The sequence below is a fragment of the Pelobates fuscus genome, chromosome 3 (genome assembly GCF_036172605.1).
Source record: "Pelobates fuscus isolate aPelFus1 chromosome 3, aPelFus1.pri, whole genome shotgun sequence".
Taxonomy (NCBI): Eukaryota; Metazoa; Chordata; class Amphibia; order Anura; family Pelobatidae; genus Pelobates; species Pelobates fuscus.
The window spans coordinates 218,756,445-218,780,683 of NC_086319.1; the positions used below are offsets into that span (position 1 = coordinate 218,756,445).

General features: G+C 38.1%; 1 protein-coding gene across 1 annotated transcript in view; it reads left to right on the forward strand.

The window, feature by feature from the left end:
• LAMB4 (laminin subunit beta 4) overlaps positions 1-24,239 on the forward strand; it is a 344,917-nt gene that overhangs the window by 78,733 nt on the left and 241,945 nt on the right. Inside the window, exons 11-16 of the mRNA XM_063448083.1 lie at positions 3,164-3,343; positions 6,077-6,186; positions 7,695-7,774; positions 14,534-14,684; positions 15,620-15,751; positions 18,361-18,546. Of these exons, the coding sequence (XP_063304153.1) occupies positions 3,164-3,343; positions 6,077-6,186; positions 7,695-7,774; positions 14,534-14,684; positions 15,620-15,751; positions 18,361-18,546 (839 nt within the window). The remainder of the gene's footprint in view (positions 1-3,163; positions 3,344-6,076; positions 6,187-7,694; positions 7,775-14,533; positions 14,685-15,619; positions 15,752-18,360; positions 18,547-24,239) is intronic.

Here is a 24,239-nt window from a genome sequence, read left to right on the forward strand (position 1 = left end):
ATTATTGCCAAAACATGGAAAACAAATGCTTTTTTTTGTTTAGTTTTTTTCCCCATTATTTTGCGTTTTTTTTTTTTTTAACTAAATGAGAATTTATATAATAATCAAAGCCCTTTTTGTCATCTAAAAAAACGGTATATAACATGTGTTTGTACAATAAATGAGAGAGATGCAAATTGCAGTTGAACACAAACAGCAAAAAAATCAAAAAATTCCTTGTGTCCTTAAGGGTATGTCCAACTTCTGAAGCTGTGTCCTTAAGGGGTTAATAATAGTGTATTTTTGAACATAAGCACATTTTGTACTCCCTTTTAATATTTTACATTTCAAATAACTACTAACCAGCCAAGAACAAATTGAAAGGATCTGAAGCAAAAGCATATTCCAGAACATACATTACATTAACATGGGAGTCATTGCATTACTAGTTGATAGCCATATTTATATGTAGTAACAATACTCTATGACAGGGGTAACAATACTATGATGTGTGCCATGCATGGCACTTGAGGCTACTAGAGCCAAACAGGCTCTAGCCAATCAGGAGTCCCAGTGAAACTTCAGATCTCTGCTAGTACGAAAGGTGGTGAAGGACAATCCTCAATTTATCCATTGCAGCACGTACAGGAAGTGATCTTAGATAACTTCCTACCAGCACTTGTGAATGGGAATCCACACTGTAGTAGAGCAGCCACCAGCTGCTATTGCAGCTCCTGTGTCCTGTCCTTGAGCTTTACCTGGCCAGCATGGTCCCCACTAAAATCTAGGGAAGCCACCCACACTGCTAGATATACACAGAGCTGCAGAATAACCTTCCCCTCATACAAATAATACAGTCAGCTCACACACAAACACACACACAGTTTGCACAAACACAACAGCACCAACAATCCATATATATGCACACAACCTCACATGCAGCTTCTCACATGCAATACCCCAAACAGCCCCACACATACACACACTAAAATACACAATGTGACATATCCATCCACACACACAATTCCACAAGCAGCCTCCATACACAGCCCACATTCATAGGTATACAATACCACAAACTACTGAAAAATATACAGTATGATAGCTTATATATGCACAAATACAACAATACAAAGCAACTGCAGTATAAATAACACATATATAGAAACATAGAAACATAGAATGTGACGGCAGATAAGAACCATTCGGCCCATCTAGTCTGCCCAATTTTCTAAATACTTTCATTGTACTATAAAACAGTTACTTAAACATTTAAAGTGCTTTTAGTGATCAAAATGTAATTAATATAATAAATGATTAAACAAACAAATAAATGAATGAACTTCCCTTCAAGAATAAAGAACCCCGAAGTTTTCCTCAACAGAATCTTCATAGATTATCAATGCATACAAATAGGGGATATTCTGTCAGGGAAGAAAGGGCACAAAATAGTGAAAAACTGTTTGTTTAAATTATTTGAAATTTGTGTCAAATGGCCACTCACAATTTGTAAGAGATAAAAAGTCCTTCAATATGTACTCTGTGGATGTTCGCAGTCTTAAGCTTTAAATATCTCAGAGTAAGGAGAGACCAGGTACAATCCAATGATAAGGCATCCCAAATAAAGTACACAATGCAGATTTATTAATTTATATCGAAGTTGGAATAAGTAGATGTAAACGTCAACATAAAGAGGTGAGTCCTATGTTTTTCATCCCATCCAGGGACTTCCTCAGGGGAAAATCAATATTGTTCCAACAAAATACAAAGTGCATATAAACTACCTCCCTTCCCCATTCCTTAAATATCAATTTCCTGGCTTATAAGCTTCTTCTGCTAGGTCCTCCGGTTTTGTTCAGCTGTTTTCACTGTAGTCTGATTTTACTTTTTGGTTCCGCCTTTTCTGACGTCACCAGGCTCATACGTGGTGGCATCATGCGTTCCACACATGTGTTCTACCGTGGTTAATCCGTTCATCTCCAGCTGATGTTATGTTGGATGTGTTTAATCTGCGTTCCAATTGGGTTTTTCGGCTCCGTGGGCAGTTCATATCCATGAGTCCATTTGGAGATTGCCATATTAAAAAAGAAGGACGAAACACATAGGACTCACCTCTTTATGCTGATGGTTTCATCTACTCATTCCAACTTCGATGTAAATTAATAAATCTGCATTGTTCACTTTATTGTGGATGCCTTATAATTGGATTGCACCTTGTTTCTCCTTACTCTGAGATATTTAAAGCTCAAGACTGCGAACAGATCTACATCCGCAGATAACATATTGAGGCTTTTTTATCTCTTACAAATTGTGAGTGGCCATTTGACACAAATTGCAAATAATTTAAACAAACAGTTTTGCACTATGTTGTGCCATTTCTTCCCTGACAGGATATCCCCTAGTTGTATAAATAACACAAGCAGAATACGGCAACATGCACACCTCAATTAAAAAAAAAAAATAGGACAGGCAAGTTACGGGACATAACAATCTTATATCGGCACAGTGCTGCTAAAAGGTTGCTTACCTCTGCTCTATGAAATAGGGACTATAAAGAAAAACAAGGAAGGGGAAGAATAAAGGAGTAAAATACGTTTTTTTGTTTTTTTTTCTGTTTCTTTTTATTTCTGTATAACATGCAAAAAGGAAGAAATACAATTGCATCGAGGGTCACAGCCCTACTTATTTCCTCTACAAAACCAGTATGCAGTTCAATGCATTACACACGTTACAATACATTACTTACAAAACAAGACAATACAATACAGTACATTAACACCTTTGGGGCATTTTGTGGAACTTCCATTCTGGTCTCATATAGCCATGTCAATACTCAAATGTAACTTATTCTAAGTCTTGTGTTCGGGTCATATTTACTCAAACTCTCCACTCTCTCTATCCAATAATTGCATAACTTGCATAAATTATTTTTTGACATAAACATTAAAGCTTTCATCTTTAGTTGATATATAATTTGTAAGAAAAGTTATTTTAAGGTGCACATAAAAAAAAAAAACTACAACAAAAAAAGACACATTCACACTAGGCAAAATGTATTTCACAAGCAAAATGTATTATAAACTATAATTTCTGGATTGGTCTGATGTTCTTAATTACCCTCTTCCCATGTTTATGTGTATTTTCTTGCTAGCTCCATTATAATTTTTTTTGTATCTACATTCAGCTTGTGACTGTGACCCTGAAGGAACTAAAGAGAATGGTCTATGTGAGTGCCATACAGATGAAAGTCTTGGGACCATTGCTGGAACATGTTTGTGTAAGGAGAATGTTGAAGGATTCCGTTGTGATCAGTGCAAGCATGGCTTCTTTGGATTACATTCATCTGATCCATTGGGATGTCAATGTGAGTAAATATGTAAATATACTTAAAGTATTAAACGATGTAAACAATGACATGAGGCATGGATTAAAGTGTCAAAGTGCAATTAATATAGTAAATGATTAAACAAACAAATAAATGAATTAACTTCCCTTCAAGAATAAAGAACCCCGAAGTTTTCCTTAACAGAATCTTCATAAATTATCAATGTTTACAATCAGGGGATATCCTGTCAGGGAAGATATGGCACAACAGTGCAAAACTGTTTGTTTAAATTATTTGGAATTTGTGTCAAATGGCCACTCACAATTTGTAAGAGATAAAAAGTCCTTCAATATGTTCTCTGTGGATGTTCACAGTCTTAACTCTGTGGACATTTGCAATACTGTATACCAATATGAGCAGATTAGGTAGATGCACTTTAATGCAATTTGATGAACTACATTGTTTTTCTAATCCAAAATATGTATATATTGCAACTTTTATCATCTGTCACATCATGTTTTCAAATACCAAAAAAGAAAGATTGCTACTAAAGACATAAGTACACAGAGGACATTGTGATTGTTCATCTATTTAAAGAACAACTCCACACTTGAAAAAAAAACCCAGAAAAAACACAGTTTAGTTGATATACCACCAATGAATACATGCATGCATATTTTTATGGATGTTGTCATTGTGGATATAGTCTAAAACAGCTCCCCTCCATGTGTCTAAATTCCCCCTTCCCTCCATGCATCTAATCCCTCTCCCTTCCATGTGTCTAATCCCTGCTCCCCTCCATATGTCTTGGTTCCCCCCCCTGCCCTCCTCTCCCCCATGTGTCTAATCCTTGCTCACCTTCCCTCCATGTGTCTCAGTCCCCCCTTCCTTTTCATGTGTCTAGTCCCTCCCCCCCTTTCATGTGTCACTGCCCACTGTAGCAGACTCAATTCCCTTGTGTTCGGTTGTCCTTGTTCGTCTCCTGAATGACTGGTGTGTGGTGCCCCTTGTTGTGCTTTAGAGAACATCGATCTCCCCTGGCTGTTAAGCTAATGTGTCAAGTTGTTAATTTGTGGTTAAGTTCTTTCCCTTGTCTACCGAACACAGGCAGCGGTAGTCAAATGCCTGGAACTATTTTCGTCCGCGAACCCGGGCGAAGTTCGTACCGCTGCAGGTTTAACTTCCCAACCATCTAGACCAACGATGTTCAGGAGATATGATCTACTGACTATGGGGAGCATTCACTCCATAACAGCCAGTGGGAATGTTCATCGGTGTTCACACAGGAACCCACCGAAAGCTGAATGGCCATTCTGCCCAATCCTCTGGAACTGTTTTGGGCTATCACATCATGGCCAGTTGATTCAAATTTTATTCGAACAGCAATTTCATTCCACCAAACCGATTTGAGTGCTTTTTGGATATGTTGTGCGCTCAGATCGGGGCTATTTGGGGATATGATTTTTGTGGGGTTCCTGTATTCTTTTCTTGTAATTTTGGGGCATTTTAAAATATGTATGTAAGTTTCTGTATTTGAGAGATATCCTAATTTGATCCTAATTTGAGCTTAATTATCTCTTGTGATCTTGATGTGAAAACCCCATGCTAGGGGCCAGTGCATAAAAGACGTGTGTGGCAGAATAAAGTTGAGTTGTAGTTCCAGAACTGTGTGTTGTCCAGGTACTAGGGAGGAGGTGGGCTATTTACTTGTCAGTACTACTTTTGGTGATCCAGTGGAGAAAAGTCCTGGTCAGGACTAGAGTTCTGCTACATCCACTGTCCCTCCACGTTACACAGTACCTCCTCATATAGTGAAGCAGTACCTCCTCTCACAGTACTCTCCCCTTCCCCTACTGTGCCTGCTGACCTTGTAGTATGCCGATCTGCTGGTAGAGGATCTTCAGTTTCCACTACCTGGACAGCAGGATGTGTTCTCAGTGAGATCTCTTCCTGTCAGTCCAGGTAGAGGAAACTGAAGATCCTCTACACGCGGATTGGCATTTTACTATGTTGGCAGGCAAAGGGAGGGGGGACTGAGACACATGCAGGGGAGGGGGGAACTGAGACACATGCAGGGGAGGGGGGAACTGAGACACATGCAGGGGAGGGGGAATGAGCTGAGACACATAGAGAGAAGGGGGGTGGGACTGACCTGAGACACATAGAGAGAAGGGGGGTGGGACTGACCTGAGACACATGGAGGGGAGAGAAAGAAGGCACAGACGCTGCAAGAACTGACCAGCAGGAGTGGACTGCTTCCCCTCCTGCCAGTCACCCGGCGATCACCCTCTCTCCCAACCCGCCCCTGGGCAGTTTTTGCAGCCAATATGTAAGGCAGCATGCTCTATTGGAAGGTGCCTGCTACTTCCATTAACTCAGTGGAGCTAATGGAGGTAGAAAGTGGATCTCCCCAGCTGTTTGATTGAAAGCTGGTGAGGCGCTCCTATTTGTATAATATAAAAGTGCTAATTTCACAATAAAATTGGGACTTTTACAAATGGGGATTTTAAAGGGTTACTCCACAGAAGTGTTCCATGGGTGTTGAGTGCTCATTTTACTTTATCATTCTTTTTATTATCTTATATACCCTGTTAAAATAAGTAATACAGACATCACAACAAACAAGTACAGTGTTCCATGAGTTGCCAATGTCCATTAATATGAAAACAACTTGCACTGCAGATGGAGGTCAAATGGAAGGTATTATTGAATAATTATAATTGTCTTTTCAAAAGCATTCTAAAGCTTGATGCTATTGTGCTTTTCTTTCAGACTGTAACTGCAACCCGTTTGGAAGTATGCCATTCTCTATATGTCATCCAGTCACGGGAGAATGCCAGTGTCAGAAATTTGCCACTGGGCGCTATTGTGAAGAATGTCTTGTAAGTTTTTGTTAAATGCTTTTAAAGATATTACTGTCAGAACACTTATTTAAGTAACCAATAAGATTCACCGTTCTCTTTGGACTGCTAAATGTTTATAGTACTTTATATAAGGCCGTAAGGAATATTAGTATATTGCAGATTTCCATAGCAATAACAGAAGTTATACTGTAGTTTATACTAATCTCATTTGTGTTTAAAAATGTCTTTCCAGTATAAAACAAATCCTGCTAAAATGACATATTTTATATATGCCTAAGACACTAGAGTTTGGAAATTACTTAAAGTGAGTGGACTTGAGAAGTTTGTTACCTTTTCTTATTTCTGTATGTTCTGTATGTGTAAAACTTGCTACGATGTCATCAAAAGGCATAAACAGTAAATATTTTTAATTATGCATATTCCTTAGTTAATTCCTATTTACAGATTAAAAATATACAGAATAAAATAAAAATCAGAAAACAATATTTAAAAAAAAATAACATGTATTTATGCAATATAGAATACCGCCATTTCGATGTGCTACTAATATATATCACACAGCTTTTCACATTCTGACACATTGCTCCCATGTTCCCTCATATTGTTCTACATATTCTCTTCCATGTGCTGTTACACTGCCTCCAACATTGCCCACTTTGTCCTTTATATGTTGTCATGTTGACACAAATGAAGACACACATTAACAGAAGATACATACATTGATGTATAGATAGATACAGTCCAGCTAGGAAGGCTTCCATAATCTCAAGACACAAAAAGACATACGTTTACTTACCTTTCTTTGCGTTAACATTATAACTGAGCAACAGCTGTAATGCTTGAGGCTCTTTTGATTGAACAATTTCTTCTGTGGCTTTTCATAAACAAGTTTCATGCCCGCAAACATTTTTTTTGCAAGAAACAATTTTTTTTTACAATGGTACTCATGTATTTTCTATTATGGTGAATAAAGACATATAGACTATTGCATACATGCTATTTTGAACTTGCTATGTGGTGTTTAGTTACTAGGCAATAAATTGTGAATAATGATGTGATTTTTCTGATTATGTTGTTTTCATAACACATACTTCTAGTGTCGTAGATTGCCACTCAAGTTATTTTCTTAGAATGTTTTGATACCTCACATAGAGACTATGCATTTAGACTGAAACAAAACCAAAATAAAGCATAGACCTTACTGGAGCACAAAATAAATAAAAAAAAATAGAAACAAAACACCTAAACTGATGAAGTTCAAATATCCACAATCAATTGTTTTACTATCTATGCAGTATGGTGGTTTTTTTCCAGGAAAAAAGGTAGGAAAATCTGAGCCAACTGATCATATCCTTTTAAATATTTACTTTGTTTAATATGTTTCAGTTTCTATTTTTAATTTCCCTTTGGCTGTTTAATATTTGTGTTACATTCATTTGCTAACAAATTATTGTAAAGAATGTCCATGTATATATTGACAAAATTAGCAAACATATGTTTACTGACCATTTTTTAAAATATTTTAGCCTGGTTCCTGGGGCCTTGGAAACAGTCTCTATGCTTGCTCGGCATGTAACTGTGACATTGGAGGAGCAATCAGTCATTTGTGAGTATCATATTTGTTTCTTATTCATTATAAATGTATATTATATATATATATATATATATATATATATATATATATATATATAATTTTTTTGTGGTAGGAGACAATGGCCATAATTATTTCATAAGGTTTGTGCAGAGCACTGGTGAGATCTCACTTGGGGTACTTTCCCTGTTCTGGAAACCATATTCCCAGAAGGATATTAACACTGGAGAGAGTTCATTCAAAGAAGGGCGACAAAACTGGTTCATGAATTGCAGGGTAAAAATTACCAGGAAAGGACACAGCTTCAGAAGCTGGCCATACCCTTATGGACACAAGCAATTTTTGAATTTTTTGCTGTTTCTGTTCAACTGCAATTTGTATCTCACTCATTTATTGTACCAACACATATTATATACCGTTTTTTAGACAACAGAAAGAGCTTTAATTTGATGTGACATGTACATATATAAATTCTCATTTATTGCAAAAAAATGCAAATAAGCTTTTTCCCCCCACGTTTTGGCAATAATAAAATGTGCATAATATGTCCAGCTTAGGAAAAGTAATTCAAAATCAATTAATTTATGTTTCTTGATTTACAAAGTACATAATATATGTAAGATTTCAGTTTATTTTGAAAGTTACCGGTCACAAAATACAAGGTCTAAAATAAAATTTAAATGTGAAACAATTTTAGACGTTGGTATGTTTGTATTGGAAGTTTAATACCCATTACAGAAAACAAAATTGGCACACAAAAGTATATATTTATATAAAGTAGACATCACAGGCTATTTACGTAAGGTTATTTTGACACTTTTTACGTAGCCATTTCACCGCCAATCTCTGCTAAATATTGGAGTAAAATTGTGTTTTTTCTCTATGTAACATATACACATATAACAAGGTTTTTGTAATGTGTATTTCATAAAGCTAGTGTGTGCTATTCCTGTACAGAACCCCATATTGTGTTCAGCTACATCTGCTGAGTACAACGATACCCCCATTGTATACCTTTGCCCCTATTCTGTGAAGCTACAATGCCATATAGGAGACCATGCTATTTCAGTTTCTATAGTTGGTATTTTCATAGATGGTCATATGTCTGATTTTGTGGCATTATAGCCATTTGACTGTTCAAATAACCACCCCTACTCGTAAAAGGGTCACAGGCAGTTCATCTTCAATTAGAACGCATACCCTTTCCAGCTACTGCCCGCAAAGCAGAACTATTTAGGCTAACAGTTCAGACCCGGGGGTAGGCACATAGGGCACGAGCAATGCATACCACGATCAACTCTGTAGTAACATCCGGGGGGTAGTTCACAATAGACTGTAAAGACTGGAAGCCCGTAGCTGTCCAGTCGCGACAACAGAACAACGCACAACCAATATTCCGTCCCATTCCCAACCCAGTAATACTAATACGCCATCATCTTAAGGTCTTAAGTCATTTCCCCAACACATATGGTGCCTGCAAACCTCAAGAAGCACATCCTGGAGGGCAAGGACGTTAATCTTGTCTCGTTTCTCATTGCCTCCCAGGATTTCACAAAGAACTGCTCATACTACTAGGGCGATATCTCAGTGGTCCTTAAGGCCAGAGACACAAGACTGAGTAAATTATCTATCATTATAATTATAACCTTCATGGTCTTGGGTCAGTACAGACACCACTGCATTCCACAGGTCTCATCCTATATTCCTGGCAATCGTGTCCTGTATGTCTGCCATCAGGTAATTGGACTCAGCAGGTACATAGTATATTTAGTTATGGCATTTCAGCACCTCTATCATGTTCTCCGTGTAGATCTACTACGATCATAGGTACGCTGAAGGTTGCAGTGTGATATCAGTATGACCATATTTCAGTTATGACTACGCTGTCACAAACCACAGCTTTCAACTGATCTATAACTTAAATAAACCACCAACCCTACCCCATCAATTCCACTCAGACTTACATTACCTCCCAGTACCACTGGAACTACATTAGGTCTCTCTCAACCTCTTATGCATAGTCCTTACACAAAGCCATCTACGGACCTTTGCAACATACTTCAGGTATCCTTAGTGGACAACTACGTCTTACAACCCCTCATTTAAGTTCACATATCATCTGGATAGGAATGTATGCGTAAATTCAGCTATCTCACAGCTTTCTACCTGTAATCAACCACGTCTTATAGTATTATACATCTGCTATATCTTGTACCTACACGGCCTACTCCTGGATAAACGCACAGAAGGTAATAATTCCCTCATAACAGATGTTCTCCTTACCTCTCTTATGTCACTACTTCAGTCTAGCATATTGTCAATTTACGACACCTACAACATGCCACATACATTATCGATACGTACTGAATTTAGCATGTGGGTCATTTAAGTTTCCCGGGGTCGACCTTACTAGCCAGCCGCCAGTGGGCTTACATAGTCAATTCCATACTGGACTATTACCACATCACCACTGCGTATTAGACCAGTTCATATACATCATATTTATACTGTCCTTCCCGCTTCTCTGGCTGTTTGAAGACTCGGGCAACCATGGTACGAGTTATCACATTAGCCATGCACGTGCAATACCTATTGTACGGCCTTACCCAGCATCTAGGTTTTAAGTAATTCCAGCTTACAGGGGCATCCATGACCTTATCATACCACGGCCAATTTTATTCACAACCACGCTCTTTATACGTTACATAAGACCCGCCAAAAGGCTATCCAGTATAGCATAATGGCAGCCCCTCGTTTGGGCTATTACATACGGTATAGGAATTATAATTTTGACATAAGTTTGCAATTTTTGTCACCACCTACCACAGCATGCCTCTACACGTGGCCCTCACTAGGCCATCACTCTCATGTTACACACGACCCACCGCAAGCAATCCATTACGACTCAATTTCAATTTTAAATTTTCAATTACATGCAACCAAGGTCACGTTAGACCACTCAAATCCTCCCTATACGGCCCTTTCTCTGCATTTACAACTCCAGTCACAGACAATTATGTGATCTTCAATATTAGTTCCTGCAGGTAAACTAGAATGTCCCACATACTTCATACATATTTCAGGTGCTTCTAGCGGAAAGACGCCCAGCGGGAACTCACCTAGGCACTATATATTTAGGTATCACTTCCCTATACATATATATGTCTTTAATTAGGGTCATCTACATATGTAGTCACCCTGATGCAACGGCTTACAAAAGCCTTCTTGCAATCTCAGGGGACAGTTGGCTATGGGGTAGGTGGCTGGAAGAAGTAAGCCAGATCGAAGGATTCCTCAAAACTCTGCACGCTTCAAGGGTATATCCCATCATAGCCGCAGCAGCAACATAGGGTCATTCATGGGCAAGCAGAACGGTTCGAGGTCTCTGACAAGTTGGCAATGGGCCACGTCATAAACAAGTCCGGTCTTGTATCCTTTATTATGAATTCATCAGACAACTAAAGTAGAGGAAGCCTGTCACCAATTTTATCGGGTATGGTACCACGTACCAGGCATTTACAATACAGCTGCTGACCAGTTATCTAGTCTTCATTTTCAGGCGTTCAGGAGGTGCCTAACAACGGCCTTACCTATGGAATAGAAGAGTTGTTAAGTCACAGCAGGAATTCACACAGTTGGCCCTCAAAGAAACGCACACTGCTATGACAGAGCTTACTGCATATATGTCAGATCACCACCTTACAAACTGGTTCAAGTATACAACTTTGGGGGCTTTTTGACATTTTTTGCCACATCAACATAAAATGTCACACGACACTATTAAGTTATATCTCCCGGGCATTCAACATCACATCTTTTCAGTTACAATCACCATTCTCAAACCACCATATACTTGGCATCTTATGGTTTCCTATGACCCTGAGAATTTACCATTACAGGGCAACATGATTCCAAGCATTGCCTACGGTATTCTAACCTGTACAAAGATACAGGATCACAACGTATTAAGCTTACCATCAAGTAAGACCAGCCAGATGGGTCACGAGGTACTTATTCAGTACTACCCCACCAACACGCATACCTCAGCCATCACAAGAATTAAGGAATGCATTTGTGTAAAGGTCATCGTAATATGCTAACTCCATGTCTTGTGTTTTCGTAATAAATATCTTTGACAACACTATATGGGTATTCCTTTTTGCCCACTTATTTACAGGCCTACCACACACGTCGGTTTCGGCACACCTCTACTGACTTTTTATTATTGCAATAAGTATACTCACTAGCTAATTCATACTATACGGAAATGGCCCCGAACACAAATTGGAAGGCGGGGCCTGAAGTTGTGGAAGGGGCTATGTCCCTTTAAAAGGGACTCCCCCTCCTACCTAACTTACCTACTGGGCCAGACGTACTTTTGGCCCACCCTCCTCTCCCTCTATTCAATACTATTTTAAGGTAGGCCCACTTATTTACAGGCCTACCACACACGTCGGTTTCGGCACACCTCTACCGACTTTTTATTATTGTGATAAGTATAGTCACTAGCTATTTCATACTATACAGAAATGGCTAGCTATTTCATACTATACAGAAATGGCCCTGAACACAAATATATATATATATATATATATATATATATATATATATATATATATATATAGGAAATTCGAGATTGCTTAAGCAAGAACTGAAAAAGCTGTAGTGTGTTGGCACTTAAATGCCACTTACAACCACATTTATGTATGTAAATAGAAAGTATGCACTATTAGTAGGCTTTTATTGCTGCTTTTACTTTCTCTATATGTGTCTTGGAAGCTCTGTCATAGATATGTTACAGTTAAAGTGCAGAAATCAGTTAATATGCACATTACCTAGTTAATCTGCAGATTAACTAGGGCGATCAGTTAAAGTGCAGAAAATGATTTAGTTTCTCAAATATTTCTCACATTACCTAGGTAATCTGCAAATTACTTAGATAATCTGCACATTACCTACTAGGCACTCGTTAAAGTGCAAAAAAATCATTATGTCCTCCATCTCTGAGGGGCTTACAGCTCTGGAGGACACTATGGTGTGCACAGGTTGCTCTTCTGTTCTTGTATGGACCACATAGTCACATTCCTCTTCAAACAGTTATCCCGAACTGGTAAGAAACGAGGAGCCCCGACCACCACAAGAGAGCGAACGCTTCCTGCACATTATGCAACAACACCCTGGAATGATCCCAGTAGTTGCTCTCCACTGTTCTCAATATCATCATATATTTGAAGACTGTCGGAATCAGTGGTCCATGAGCATACCTCTCCTTGGTCTCATTCTCCTCAGCGAGAGAAGTATTTCTTGGACTTATGGAGCAGCATTGTTAGTAGCCAGCCCCCTCTGAGAAGCAACAAGCCATGCGTCTATGCTTTGAGAATTTGATGATGGAGGGCATTGAAAGGAACTTGCTCACAAAAGAATCGAGACTGCCTTTAGACGAGAAGTGAACGACTCTGCGAGGACGTTTTGTAAAAAATAATTTCCTCTTTTACCGAGGGAAAGAAACAAACATTTTGCACTGAAAGGGTTCTGCAAGGACGTTTTTTGTAATAAATAATTCCTCTTTTACCGGGGGAAAGATACTAACATTTTGCACTTTAACTATATGGAAGCAGTTAATGTGCACATTACCTAGGTAAAGTGCGGAAAACTCTTGATTCCGCACTTTGACGGAGCAAATCAGTTAATCTGCAGATTAACTAGGTAATGTGCACATTAACTGATTTCTCACTTTAACGGTAACAGATATAAAAAAATACAGGATGAAATAATGTTTTTTTTGTCATTGAAGGGACAACAAAATTTTTTATACATTCATTATAATTTTCTAGTTCTATTTGTGTTCAAAATTAAACAAGTTCCTGTGACAATTGTAGACTCCAACAAGATTATACCCTCTCCGTCTCTTGGCAGTTGTTCTAGCTCAATAGCAGTTAGAGATTTATCTTTAGATCACAGATACCCAGTTCTACATATTTTCCTCATAGATAAAATATTCACTAATAAAATAGCAATTGTAATTCAGGTAGTTCAATACAACTGGACAATGGTTACAACATAGTATAGCCAGTGTGTGACAACATGTTCATTACATTTTATAACTAGACATTTGTCTGTTTTGCCAGATTAATTTTGCCTACCAGAAATACTTAAAGGGCTACACTAACCCTTTGGAGGGTGGACCTTTCCAGTTTATAGTGACCTATTGGGCAATATGGAGAAGGTCCCCTTCCTTTGATGTGCAGTATAACCTTAAAAATAAAGATTTTTACTCACCTGGAAACCAGCGCTGGGGAAAAGCTCCTGGTGCTGATCTACCATGCCCCCTGATGTCACAGGGGCGTGCGGCTCAGAGCATATGTGCACGCTGGGCTGGCGAGGGGAGGGAAAGGGAGTGGACAAGGAGCATTTATTTTTTGTTTTATTACAGCAAACAATGTGCAATGGAGGGAGGCGGGATGGAGCACAAAGTGGGTTGGATGGGATAGCTATCTTCCCGTTGCAGGCGTGCGCTGAAGGCAGATGTATTTTATGCACAGAATTGACACTGGCAGCCTGGAGCAAAGTTCTACAATTACAAATATGTCAGTATGGTCAGTGTTTTAAGCTTAAAAGCACTGTGAATACTCACTCTTACCACCATGACCACTCTAAATCACTAAATCACTGAAGTGATCATGGTGGTTGGAATACCCCTTTAAATGAATATTGTCTTTTTATGTTAGTTTGGCTTAAATATGTTATTACATTTTTATGTTTCCATTTATGAAGGTGCTCTCAGGGAAGTGGTCAATGTGATTGCCGTCCTAACATCATTGGTCGTCAGTGTAATCAGCCTGCACCTGGGTATTATTTTATACCTTTGGATTACTATATTTATGAAGCTGAAAATGCTCAACCTCTTGCAAGATCTGCATCCATCGTAAGTAATATGTACTTTTTTATTAAGAATGAAAAATACTCTGTAGTTGCATTTACCATTCAAACATCGTTTTACTGGTTTCCTTCTACTGCTCTAGATTCCAGAGCAAAACCAAGATCATATTATTATTATTTATAAACTGCAAACAAATTGCAGGAGAGGAATCAGGGTGCGGGGAGGGATAGTTGTTGACAGTTTTATTGATATGCACCCTGAAGAAGTAAGTTTTCAAAGATTTTTTTGAAGGAGTGGAAACTGGGTGAAAGTCTAACAGAGAGGGGACGAGAATTCCATAGAAATGGTGCAGCCCTAGAGAAGTCTTTAAGGCGAGCATCAGAGGTGGAAGTACGAACAGAGGTTAGACGTAGGTCTTCGGCAGAGCGTAGGCCCTAGATATTTGTATATTAATGAGGATAGGTTGGTCGGAGCAGCATTGTGTAGAGATTTGAAAGCAAGTACCAGGATCTTAAATTGAGCCCTATATCTTACAGGAAGCCAATGTAGGGACTGACAGAGCAGGGGAGGTGTGGATGTGCAGACAGACAGGATTAGTGACATGTTCATTGGTTGTTTAGATTTGTGTAAAACATTCTGTTAGCAAGTTTTATCAAAGCCTTGAGGGACACTCTTGGTTACAAAAAAGGTTGAGAAGTGCTGATCCCTTGGAGTCCAGATTTTTACTGGGACATAAGCAAATAACTATTGAAATAGCATTCAACTTGTTAATAGTTAATAGTGACCTGAATATTGACCACTGTTAATAATCATAACAGATAACAGGAAAGAAGGAAAATTGTTAGACATTAGATAAAATGATTGGTGTAATAAATTATGTGAGTGAAAGAAAAAGGGAGTTACACGTAGTTTTACAATGATTCTATCAAAGTGTAACATTTATGATGTAAATGTACAGTTTATGAATATACCATTTCTAGGTTGATCCAGCACCTCTACCAAAATGCAGAGATTATTTTCTCCAACAAGGAATAGATTTCAGATTTGAGAATGGGAAAATAATTCTAAAGAAAATGACAAAACGAAGTTTAAGAAGAAGACGTCAAGTGCAGGTAAGACATTCTCTTACTGTAACTAGAACATACTTGCTCGTCACTGACATCTTGAATGACAAACATGGAAAAACAAGGAAGTCTTCGGTAATACAGTTTGCACTTGCTGCATTTATAGAAGTAAAGAAAAATGATGGACTATATCTTACTGTGGCCTCGATTACATTTCTGCAGTTTATCAGCTCCTGATAAGCCTTATATGGTTTGAATCAATTACGTTAACACCATCAATGCCTTATTGGGAGAACATAAATACATTTTCATATAATATTAAAACCGCTAGAGGTGCTTCTGCGATTCTCACAGTGAGAAGACGCTGAACGTCCATAGGAAAGCATTGAGTAATGCTTTCCTATGGGTGGTTTGAATGCGTGCATGGCTCTTGCCACGCATGCGCTTTCGGAGCTAAGAGGCGGATCGGGGCGGAGAGATCCCCAGCGCCAAGGGAGTCCGGCACTGGAGAAAGGTAAGTGCTTAAGACACGCACACACACACACTCTCACGAACAGATGCATACACACTGGCTAACAGACACACACATTTACTGACAGACACACACACACTCGCTGACAGACAGACACATACACACTCACTTACAAAACACACACTCACTAACAGGCGCACACAAACTAACACACTCAGTAACACACACACAGTAACACACTTACTGACACACTCTAACACTAACACACACACTCTAACACTAACACACATTCTAACACTAACACTAACACACACACACTAACACACACTAACACACACACACTAACACTAACACACACACTAACACACACACACACGTTTGTTTTTTTTAAATTGAATCCCCCCAGCCTCCTTACCTGTGGGAGAGCTGAGGAGATTCCCTGGGGTCCAGAGGTGTCACCCGGCAGGCAGGCTGGCGGGCGCGCGAGGGAGCACTCTCCCCTGAGTGCTTCCTGTTCAGCTCCTTCGCGCTGCGTAGGGATGCCAGTGCTGGAAGATGACGTCATCTTCCGGCTCCGGTATCAGTGCGGTGCACGAGGGTGCTGAAGAGGAAGCACTCAGGGGAGAGTGCTCCCTCCCGTGCCTGCCAGCCAGCCTGCCTGCCCAGTGATACCAGGGCCAGCCTCAGAGGGCCCTGAGGTGGCCAGCCGCGACCCCTGCATGTACGCCACTGATCAAAACCAGTGCACATACATAAATATAGGTGAGAGCACACACATAACTCAGTGTTGTATTACCAATTCAGGCTTCTGTACACATAGAGTCAATAGCTAGATATCTGTAGTAAAATTAATAATACAGATCATAGCGTAAAATGTAACAGAATACACAATCTTTAAAAAAAAAAACAATTGGTCGAAATCACATGGTGCTGAGCCTATTATTAGCAGACTCAGACTTTCAGGCTCTTCAGTATATGTGACCTCGCGAATTCTGCTTACACGTCCACCTCTCCCATAAGGATACAGTCTCCAATCTTGGGTAGGTATAAAAACATTTTATTGGGCAACAAATATATATTAGGAGGTATAAAACACAATATACAAAAAAATAATAAAACAGTAAATGGCACAACGCGTTTCAACTAAAATCAGTCTTTATCAAGTGCATAATGTTCTTCTGTTGTTCCCTTCTTTTAAACGCCGGTCCGGTCATTTCCCGTGTGTATTCCGGTTCCACTTCCGGGTTCATAGGTTCATATGACGTCATATCCGCCTTCTACCTTCTGGCGCTCGGCAAGCTTGTCGGTCCATGTAGCGTCTCTATTTGATGACGTTTTAGTATACACATCCACCTTAACTGTGGGCAACAGGCTGGAATAATGCCTTTATTAATATTGCTCAGTTTGACCAATTGTTTTTTTTTTTAAAAGATTACATTTACATTACTGTCACATTTTACGCTATGATCTGTATTATTCATTTTACTACAGATATCTAGCTATTGACTCTATGTGTACAGAAGCCTGAAGTGGTAATACAACACTGATTTATGTGTGTGCTCTCACCTATATTTATGTATGTGCATCAGTCTTCATTGAGCCCTCATATTGTTTTTTGGGTTTTTTTGCGTGATCCAGTAGTTTTTTTTATTTGAAATGTTATGGCATTTTGATGGATAATTTTTTTGGCCTTTTTTGATGAAAAGAAGAAGAAAGTCATGTCATAATAAGCACGTATTTACAGGTATTAGATCAATTTGGTCCTCCTCATTGTATGCTTCCATAGTTTGGAATTAGGAAGTGACTGTAAAAAATAAGGACACAGAATTGTAATGTGTTAGTTAGTCAATCACTTGACACTTATGTTCAGTAACCTAGTGTAATTTACCATTGTGTAGCTGGTTTTGCTCATAGACATTTCCACATTACAGTAACATCACTAACAGTCGATACTTGTTGCTCTGGCATGGTGGAAATTCGACAAACTGACTTGGTGGGAAAAATGAATAGCTATTGATTGTACCACACTGAAACAAATTTTACTGACTAAATGAGTACTTGATTCCCTACACCTGTGGCATTGGATTTTCTGAAATAGCAGAAACTGTTAAAGTTCACAAGAAAAGTTTACTCCCATTTTTTAGCATGGAAAAAATGTTTCTCACTTTAAATCTTCTTCCCACAGGAAATTGTTCCATTTGGCACAAATGGTTTTGTGGAACTGGTATTACGGCAACCAACCCCAGGTAACCCTGTAACCTGGACAGGGCCTGGGTTTGCACGTGTCCAGAACGGGGCTGGGTTGAGATTTACTGTTGACAACATCCCGTTCTCAATGGACTTTCTCATTGCAATTCGCTTTGAACCTGAGGTAATTCACATCAAATTATATATGTGTATGTATTTTTGTTTGTAAATCTTTATTTTGAACAAAACTGAAGAATAAAAGTGTGTCAGGCACTTCTATATTCTAGACATTAAATGAATAAGAACTGGTATAAAGGAGTGTTCCCCACCACTCTACATAAAATCTACAGTTCATTGTATGTTTTTTTTTATATATTTTATGTTTTGAACTGTAAATCTTTATTTTAGTTGTGCAAAGGATTCCATGTAAGCTTGTCATGTCACAACAGCATGAACAAACATAGCAATATCATACAATAGGAAACAATTATATGGCATTTATAGAAACTGCACAATTTTGTATTAATAACATCAGGCTAGCAAAAGAGGTAAGTCAACAGGCAGTGTACACAAGACTTAACTGATTAACTATTTGAGTAGGACTCAGCTGATGTGTATGTATTGTGACAGGATGGCCAGATTCTTCACAATATACTTCAAATGCAACAGTCAGGATAAAATAGTACTGCAGTTTATTGTAACTTTCCACAATATATACAAGGTTGTGCTCTCCCACAAAATAAAACAAAAAGAAAATAAATCCTACTCCAACTTGGAGACTTACTAAACAACAGTGTTACTAACTATTCAACCGGCCAGCTTATCTGGTTCCCAGTTTTAAACAGAATGAAATACAGCACTTTAAGCAGGTTTCACACAGTACCTTTTTCTCAGAGTCTCAGGCTTAACTGCCTCCTCTCTCCCAGCTGTTAGACTCTCTGATGTCTTCAGAGGCTAACCTTTTAAAACCCTAGGGCTGGTTAATTACATTCACCTGGTTGATAACATTCAAGGAGTGACTCCCACCAATGAACCCCATCATGCTGGGAATAGAGAGCGATAATCTATTACTAACATAAAAAGCCTATCTGACCCTGCCACAGTATTTTATCTTTATAGATTTTCTAATATATGTTTTTAAAAATGATCAGCTTTACTAATCTCACTTTTCAGCATTTTACTAACAAAATTATCTAGTCAAAGGGACACACTAAGCTGGAGTCATTATTTAACCCCTTAAGGAAGACGGGCGTACTATGCCGCCCTTTTTGGGGTGGATCTAAATGCAGAAGGGCGGCATAGTATGCCCAGCTGTCCTCCTGCCATCCTGGACCAGCGGTCCGTGGCGAACCCAGTCGGGGAGGACCTCCCGAGACCCCAGCAGTCCCCCTGCAGCAGCCCCCCTGCAGCAGCCCCGGCCACACCGGCCCTCCAGGGCCATGTGATCTCCTTGATCACATGGCCGCAATCAAAGTCTGTGAAGCTGCCTGCATGGGGACTGTCTGACTGAGCTGTCAGGCAGTCCCCCTGACACGTAAGGGTAAAAAAATAAAAAAATAATCAAATAAATATATTGTACATATATTATATATGTAAAATATATTGTAAAATAAAGCAGTTTATAATATATTATACATATACAATGCATATATATGATTTCATTATAAGTGTACTTTGAGATATATACACATATATCTCAAAATACACTTAGAATCTAATCATATAAATGCATTATATAAGTGTACATTGAAATATATACACATATATCTCAAAATACACTTATAATGTAATCATATATATGCATTATATATGTATAATATACTATACAATGCTTTAGTTATTTCTAATATATTGTACTAATATAAGAAATAAAATTGTGTATATATATATATATATATATATATATATATATATATAAATATAAAACTTATCACACCGATGATATCACCAGTAAAAGTGCAGTTTACAAACAAAGAAATTGGCTGATCTTATGTTTGACCCTGTAACTTTCCAAATCACCATAAAACCTGTACTTAAGGGGTACTGTTGTAAAGGAGTGTTTTAGAGCAGTAAAATGTATTATACTGATAATATCATCGGTGACATGGCAGTTTGTGTAAATAATGCAAAAAAAGAAATATAGATGCGTAAAATTGAATACTCTTGGAGCGCTAAGTTGTTTTATACAGAATATGTAGGGGCACAACAGATATAGCCTGTATTTAATTACAGATTAATTATATACTGTTTACAAAATTAATATATATTCCAGCTGCAACACTTCAGTGTGTTCCCTTCACTACACAGTAAGAATAATCCAAAAAATATATATTACAAGAAGTGGAGCAACATTTAGGTGATCAGCCCCTTCCCACATGCAACCAAAGTTAGGGAATGAAGGAATAAATATACTTATACTCCTCAATGGGTAGCAGTCACACATTCAAAATTATATGATGCATATAAAAAATAATTTAAAATAATGATAGTGCAAATCTGTATATATGGTGTTTAAATTACACCTTTATACATAGTGCTACTTAACACATGCATTTTTTGGATACTTAATACATTTAATAATTGAATAACAATTTATTCACATGAAACATTAAACAAATACAAAATACAAAGCACTCAAAAAAATTAATTGAAAATGGTAAACAGATAACTGCTTACTAGAGTTGATGGTGAGTACAACGGTATATATTCCTGTGACTCACAAGCACGCTTCCCCACACTGGGAGAGGTCTCCTGCAGGTTAGTCAGGTGAGATATCGATATATGGAGTCCAGATTGCGAGCTGATCCGTTGTAGTGCAATCGCCGTTCAAACCTCCCGGCTTCCACTTGGCCCCTCCCACCTTACGTGCGTGCTGACGTCGTTGTCAGGACGTAATGAGGCTTCCTTACTCCGTGCTCCCAAAGGCTTTTATAAGGCAGGATGTCTCTCTAATTGGTACACTTCACATTATACGTGTACCGCCCAAAACATGCACTGGCAATCAGTCTTTGAATTAATTTGATTCACTTCATATTGCTAATGAAAGGCTGCTTTATCACAAAACCATATTTAACAACTCATATCACCATAATAAAATTTATGAACACATTAACATAATATAAACAATTGATACACTATAACATTTTTATAAAATATCATTATTAAATCAACAATGTATATATATACAATTTAAAATGGAACATGATGAGAATACATATTATAAATACAATTTAAAATGGAACATGATGAGCATACATATTGTAAGTACCTAGTTGTGTGGAGATAGGAAAAAAAATGTCAGTTGCATTCTTACAAATGTATATTGCCACTTATAAAGAGAAACTATAACTATCTCCACTACCCATGCAATTTAAAGTGACAGTGCAAGTATATATGCAGACACAAAGAAAAGTGATGTGTGCAAACTCCATTAAACAAATTAAGTAAAATTTAATAAAATTAAACTTAGGTCAGGATGGAGGTGGATACTTGTTACATTCCCTCTATTGTTTTGCATGGACTAAATATTATATTTTAATTTAAAACTTCTAATTAATTTAAAAAGTGACAGATTTCCGTTCTTTCTTTTTTTGAATTCTATAATCCAACAATTGTTCTCTATCTATTTGCTGCGTTGCTTCAACAGCTTTACATAAGATGTGATCTTGATAACCTCTCTCTTTAAAATCTGTAATAATATGCTGGCTCTGATGGACAAAAACACCTTGGTCAGTACAGTTTCATTTGATTCAGGTTAATTGACTTTTAGGTATGTTTGTAAACCAAGGGCTATAATGACAGCTACTGATCTCTATGTAGCTATTAACGTCAATTGATTTGAAGAAGGATTTGGTCTTAACTGATCCTTCTTCTACATAGATGGTAAGATCTAGAAAATTAACTTCGCTTACACTATAGTCAAAGGTTAAACTAATTCCCCACTTTTTGGAATTAATGTGGCTAATGAAAGACTTCAAGAGTTCTTCCACCCCTTCCAAATAAAGATAGGTCATCGATGTAATGCTTGTATAGCACCAAGTTCGTCTCCCAGACACTTCCTTCTCCCACATGGAGAGATTCCCATTGGGCCATGAATAAATTAGCGTAGCTGGGAGCGAACTTGGTGCCCATAGCTGTGCCACAAATTTGAAGGTAGAATTCATTACTGAACCAGAAAGTTATTACGTAGGATAAAATTTATTGAATCTAAAATAAACTGAATCTCATTATCTGGATAGGAAGAATTCTCATCCCGACTATGTTTTATGGCTTTAATGCCCAATTCATGATCAATATTGGTATATAAGGCAGCCACATTCGCGTAACTACAAGCCAGTCTTCTTCCCATTTAATTTAAGTAGTTCCTTCAAAATACTTGTATCTTTTAAATAGGATGGACAGGTTTTCACTAAAGGTTGTAATAAACAATCTACCTTATATACTCGAGTATAAGTCGAACCGAATATAAGTCGAGACCCCTAATTTTACCCCAAAAAACTGGGAAAACTTATTGACTCGAGTATAAGACTAGGGTGGGAAATGCAACAGCTACTGGTAAATTTCTAAATAAAAGTATATCCCCCAAAAATTATATTAATTGAATATTTATTTACAGTGTGTGTATATAATGAATGCAGTGTGTGTGTGTGTATATATAATGCAGTGTGTTTGTATGAATGTGGTGTGTGTGTGTATGAGTGCAGTGTGTGTGTGTGTGTGTGTGTGTGTATATGAGTGCAGTGTGTGTGTATGAGTGCAGTGTGTGTGTATTAATGCAGTGTGTGTGTGTATGAATTCAGTGTTTGTGTTTATTAGTGCAGTGTGTGTGTATGAATGCAGTGTGTGTGCGTTTATGAATGCAGTGTGTGTGTTTATGAATGCAGTGTGTGTGTATGAATGTAGTGTGTGTGTATGAATGTAGTGTGTGTGTGTGTGTGTGTGTGTGTGTGTGTGTGTGTATGAATGCAGTGTGTGTGTATGAATGCAGTGTGTGTTTGTGTGTGTGGTGCAGAGCCTTGGTGGGGTTTTTATTATTTTTTTTAAATTATTATTATTATTATTTTAATATTAAATATTTTATATATATATATATATATATATATATATATATATATATATAGTATATTTTATTTTTATATTATTATATATTTTTTATATTATTAATATATTATTTTAATTTTATTATTATATAAATTTGTATTTAGATTTATTCGTCCCCCCTCCCTGCTTGTTAGCTGGCCAGGGAGGGGGGCTCTCATTCCCTGGTGGTCCAGTGGATGGCTGTGTAGGAGGGGGCTGGCAGAATGCTGTTACTTTACTTTACAGCAGCTCCTGTCACCTCCGTTCCGGTCAGCTCCCCTGTCAGCAAGTCTCGCGGTGTGAGTGCCGCACGGAGTGTGTGGCAACGCTGTGACCCCGCGGCTCTCGCGAGACTTGCAGGGGAGATGACCAGACCGGAGGAGAGAGAAGGGAGCTGACAGGAGCTGCTGTAAAGGTAAGTAACAGCATTCTGCCAGCCCCCAACAGGACCGCCGGCTTGTAATGAGCCCGGCGGTCCTGGTCCGTATTATGGCAATGTAAGTTGCCATAATACAAACACTCACTCGAGTATAAGATGAGTTGGGGTTTTTCAGCACAAAAAATGTGCTGAAAAACTCGTCTTATACTCGAGTATATACGGTACATACTCCGAGAGTCTGCAAGATATATAATTAATATATACCGGAGGTTTAAATCTATTTTTATGTAATTTTGGGAGGAAGTAGAAAATGGGTATTCTTTCAAATTTAATTTCTATGTATTCCCTTTCTTTTACACTTAACACTCCCTCTTGAAAACCTTTATTAACCAAATCAAGAAATGTTTTCTTTATTTCTT